This window comes from Antrostomus carolinensis, unplaced genomic scaffold (genome assembly GCF_000700745.2).
Source record: "Antrostomus carolinensis isolate BGI_N321 unplaced genomic scaffold, ASM70074v2 scaffold40176, whole genome shotgun sequence".
In the NCBI taxonomy this organism is placed as follows: domain Eukaryota; kingdom Metazoa; phylum Chordata; class Aves; order Caprimulgiformes; family Caprimulgidae; genus Antrostomus; species Antrostomus carolinensis.
Genome location: NW_010325144.1, coordinates 8,814 through 14,210, shown reverse-complemented (window position 1 = coordinate 14,210; position 5,397 = coordinate 8,814). Strand labels below are relative to the sequence as shown.

Here is a 5,397-nt window from a genome sequence, read left to right as displayed (position 1 = left end):
AATCACAAGCAGAAAGTCGATAGTAAAATTGGGCATAAACCTCACTGAATGAAGCAGTACATACCGGTTTGTATCATTACAAGTTAGCAACCATACCAAGAAATAACCAGTCGTTAGAACAGTTTCTAATTTTTATCGTCTTTTTTTGGTGGCATGACTGAGCCAAAACACTGCAATTATAACATTTAATTTCCATTTTTTTTAATGCAATTAAGATGTCTAATTCAACTGTTTTTATATTACAGTAGCTGTTCACATAAATAGTACAGATATGCACTGCTCTTGACAGGTACACAGTTACAAAAGCAGCTCTCTCGTATTTAATTTGCTCTCTGTGTGGTGAGTTTTGTATGAAAAGCGTTCTTGATTTCTAAGCATGGTACAATTTTAATTCTTAATGCGTTAGTACAACAGTGCATTGGAAAAGTACTGAGCTTCTACAAAAAAGCTTTACAATTTTAAAACAGATTTTTTTTTTTTTTTTATTTAAACAAGCATAGGCAATTCTTATATTTCCACGACAAGATAAATATCCCAATTAAGCTAACGGCTCATCTTACAGCGTGCCATAGTGATGGGGAAAGGGCTAACATTAGTGTTATTTACACAGACATGGCCAATATTAACCCAGGAAGAAAATGAAAAGTATGTTCAAGTGTGCAATTCAGTTCATCTTTTTTTTTTTTTTTTCCCAGATAGTTGGATTTCTTGCAAAAATTCCTCCACGACTCATGTACATGTAGCTGGGATGACTTCTCAAAGAACTTCGCATAAGCACGATCGTGAGGACAAAATGTTTATTGGACTGGGATGGCAGGGGCTGGGTGGGGGAAAGAACACTCTTCAGAAAGAAAAAAAAATATTTTTAAGTGGGTAGATGTTTTTGGACAAGTGAAATTTAACACCCAAACGGACTAGATCTTGAAAACACTATTTAAAGAAATTTTCCAATTTTAAAAGCTTGAATTCAGAGAAAATGCTTTCATGAGGGAAGATTCACTCCAAGTCATTACTATACATTGAGGTACCACTCAAAAAGTGGCCATAAAGGAAGTGACTTCTTTGCCCATCACTATCACACTAGCTGCTTGGTGATAAATCCAGATCTCATTTAGACAACACTCTCTCTGTTACCAGAAGCTAAGACTGCTCTGCGACAAATGGGACACGTGGAATTTTCTGATAACCAGCGATCAATGCAGTGGACATGATACTCGTGCGAACAAGGCAATTTACGGAGCTTGTTGCCTTCCGTGTACTCTGTAATACACACACTACAGGTTTTCAGAGCATCGCTCTCACCAAAATTCCTCATCGCTAGGTTGTCAATTTGTTCTTTGGTGAGTCCTCTTGGTTGGTCATCGTCATCTTCATTTAGTAGGAAAAACTGTGCTAGGCTAAGGAATGGTAGAGAACCACTTTCTTCAAACGTGACCGATCCCCTCGCATTCCGACCTTCCCGTCTGGCACCAGATGTTGAACCACCTTCATTACCACCTTCATACACCTCCCCTGAGCTAACATCTGTGCTTTCATTGTTTGAAGTACCACCACCTCCATTCTGCGGCTCAGAAGCATCCACATTCTGATTTGGAGTTGGGCCACTAGGATCTGCATCACTATCACTGTACATAAAGTAACTCAGCTCTCCGAAGCCTGTCATTATCTGCCTCAGCATAGTCTGAATAGCAACTGATGTAGTCTCACTCAAGCCTGTGTTTAAGATCCTACGGATGGGAATCCTAATGGTACTGACGTAAGTTCTCACTCCGGCCCGTTCTGAACGTGAAAACGTGCGCCTAAACCCCCCCCGTTCACTTTCGTAAGTGACTGTGTTGTTAGGTGTTTGGGACCTGGACCGAGTTCTGTTGGCTATGCTGTCTCTTTGCCGATACTCTCCTGGACGAACTCTTCTCACCTGAAGATCAAGTACTATGGTAGGAGGCCTCTGCCCAGGAGTTGCGGACTCACTGGCGCCGTTAGTTTCTGAAGAACCTGCCGCTTGAGGAACAGGTCTTGTTTCAGGGGTTGAAAACAGAACTGCATTTTCACTCGGCATCTCAGTCCCCACTGTATGCTGCCTTAATGTCACATGCTGCCTAGTTCTAGAGCTTCCCTCAGCTTCATTCACTGAGGAGTGGTCAAGCGTTTGAGATGATGTATTGTGATGAGACCTGCGAGGAGTCTCACTCACTGGATTAATAGGTGACCTACTTCTATCAGTCCTAGCCCGTGTTCTCCGCTGTTCTGGACTCCTACTTCTCGCTCTCCTCTGCCCTCTAGGAGGGGAAGCTTCCTCGGTTGTCAGCTCCTCCGAAGTGCTCCTTTCTGATCCAGGCTGCCTCACAGATGGTGATTCGGACCTTGGAATTTCAGAGTCACTTTGGCTGTTTTCCAAATCCTCCCCACTGGAAGGCTCTACAGATGGCTCATTCTCAGTTTCTGGATTTGTGTTCCCATTATTACGGTTGACATTTATTTCCAAACTGAATCTGAAGTCACCACTATTTGGGTTAGTCCGGCTCACTGCTCTCCAAGACTGGTTTCCTCGTTGCCCACTTCGAGTTGTATTTCCAGTCTGTCGGACTGAATTAAGCCAGTCTATTATAGAATCTCCATTTGAAACATCTTCTGCGGACTCTGCACCTGTGAAAAAGACAGGGAACTACCAAAATTAGAGTACTGAGCTAATTTTGGAGTGATCTTTTCCAAGAACATAATTGCTTAGTTTCATAAGTGACAATTTAGAAGTGCTTAATGCTGCCAAGTGCTATTGTGGTTTCACACATAGCGTCACAATTCTTATCTATCAGAGCTCTTTTACGGGAGCAGGAGTGGACATTTTTCTAATACGTACAGATAGGCTGCAGCCATCACAAAGCAAACAAGTCATCAAAATAACACGTATCGTTTATCGTGAGGAAATGGAAAGTCACATTTCAGGTGTCATAACACATCAATATTCCTTTCCAAACAATTAAGTGATCTATTGACTGCTAAATAGAGAACTAAGTTTGACCTAAGCCTTCACCTGAAGGATGGATTTACAGCAAATCTGTCTCACTAAAAGTGAACCCCAGCGGCAAGCCCCAAGCATCCTTCACCAATCTCTACAGAAGGGTGATAAGAAAAGCAATACAGCTTATCTTGATGCAAATAAAAGATGCATTTGAGTGAGATCTGTCCCAAACTGACCTCTGCAGCAGATATCAGACATAACGTTCACTTAGTTTTGAAACAAAGCTCACCTTGCACCTGCCTAGGCTTAACTTGTTCCACTCCTGCACTCAAGTTAAGGTCCGTACGGGGTGCTAAAGTTAAGACTTTTCACAAATACTGTATATACCTCTATTCTCATCACTGTTTTGCTGTGGCGGACCTTCTTTAACTTGGTGTAGCCTTCTCAGCAACTCTTCTTCAGTAATTTCACCTTAGAAAATAAGCAAAATTTTCCAAAAATATTTCCAAATCATATGTATGGCAAGCATTATCAAAAGCTTCTAAAGAAGGTACAAGCCACTGCTTGTCTTTTTTCCTAATTAAATCCTGCCATAATGAGACTGCCAAACAGGTTGCTAAGGGGAAATTCAGACACTTCAGCACCATTGTCCCAAGTAAGTTTTGCTGAAGCTGAAAGATCCAACAGTTTTGAACTATTAAAGACAGATGTGCTTTCTGGTTTGGTAACCTCTACAACTTATCAGCAATTTTCATCATCCTACACCAATTAAATGGCTGTTTAGAGTAAAATATTTAAGATAACACCTTCACAAGCATGACAAAAGGTTTAAATTAGTTTAAGTCATGTTTAAATTAGAACTGGTCTGAATTAAGTATCATACTATCAAGAGTCAATTTAAAGTAGTAAGTCAATTGAAAACTGACATAAAAATGCCCATGCAGAATCTTACACCAGAATACTTACCCTAGTTAGGAACTCTTAACCCCACTAGCAAAAAAAATTCTCACACAGATGCTGAAGGGAGATTACTTCTTGATCAAAAATATCTAAGGGTCCATAACTGGAACTGGGTCAACTCTAGGTGTTCCCAACAAGTCGTGTAAACACTAAACTTTAGTATCTGAGGAATCCACATCATCCTAACTACCTCTCCACTAGTTGGAGAACTGCTCAAATTTGAGTATGCACAAATTAATTAAGAAGCTACTTCCTAACACGGAACACAACTGCAGCACACAAACTAAATGGGTGGAACAGTTTCAGGAGAACAGAAAAATGACACAAATCACCTACAAGCAATTCTAGGAAGATGTACATACACAAGCATTACCTACCTGGTGTTCCTAGCAAATTGTTATCTCTCATAAGCCTGTAGTCCTCTTCACTCAGGTTGTTTACAAACTGATAGAAAGCTTCTTCTCGATCTAACCGATCTAGCTGACTCTGACGTTGTGCTTCTGATTGATCAATATTTCCTTTATCACTGGAATCTGAGCTTTCCATCTTGATGAGTGGAAGAGTACCTAAAAAGGAGAAAACAAACCCTTCATCCAGTGTAGTGAAATATGGCACGAAATTTAGGTGTGTTTAACCTGTACCACATTCTTCATTGTTATCCTTAAATTTGGTGCGGGGTGGGGGGGGAGTAGTTTGCAAATGAAGCTTCAGTTAAGATAAACTCATAACCAAATGAAATAATTTTCAAAGCATGAACCTCTTCAAGAAGTACAAACAAAATCTATGCCCATCATAATAAAATACTCAACAAAGCATCAATTACAAACACGTGGAATAATATCAGCCGAAACCCTTAGCCCATCTTTACAAAGCTGACTACATGTCCACAACTCTCTGCTTTTTAGTGTAACATATTCCCAATACTGCCGTGCCTCACAAATCACAAAGCATGCCTTACAGTGCCATATAACAGCAGAGTACAAATCAGCCTTGATCATGCTCTCTCTGACTCTGTAAGAGCACAGGTTTAAGTGTCTATCACTTCTTCCTGCCCTGCACCATGGTGAGGAAAACAGGAATCAATCAGACTTACTGTCTGCTGTGAGCAACACCCTCTTCAACACCCAAGTGACTTTTAACAGAATGAAGGGGTTCTGAAGAACTCAAATATAGAAGATGGGAGATGCCATGGAGCACCACGTGTGCAAAAAACCAACAACCCGGACTATTAGTTTCCTCAAAAAAGGAAAACAGTTTGTAAAATCAGCTTTGTTGTTTTATGTCAAGAAAGAAGAATTTGCTTGCAAGTTTCAGCATTTACTGAATTACTGATATTGATGACTAGAATTTCCAGGCCAAAACTCCACAGTGTGTACCAGGTATAACCTCTCCTATAAAGAGCTGTCTCCTATACTGTGAATTTTTTAACATAATCTTCTCTTCATATTGTTTTTCTTTTAGATGAGATCCTTGACAAT

General features: G+C 40.3%; 1 protein-coding gene across 1 annotated transcript in view; it reads right to left on the bottom strand.

Moving 5' to 3' along the window:
* Positions 1-783: 783 nt before the first annotated feature.
* The window catches only part of RLIM (ring finger protein, LIM domain interacting), a 7,069-nt gene continuing 2,455 nt past the window's right edge, over positions 784-5,397 (bottom strand). The window contains exons 2-4 of the mRNA XM_010171106.2: positions 4,297-4,485; positions 3,347-3,430; positions 784-2,646 (exon numbers count right to left, since the gene is read on the bottom strand). Coding sequence (XP_010169408.1) covers positions 1,112-2,646; positions 3,347-3,430; positions 4,297-4,465 — 1,788 coding nt within the window. The 5' untranslated portion in view covers positions 4,466-4,485 and the 3' untranslated portion in view covers positions 784-1,111. The remainder of the gene's footprint in view (positions 2,647-3,346; positions 3,431-4,296; positions 4,486-5,397) is intronic.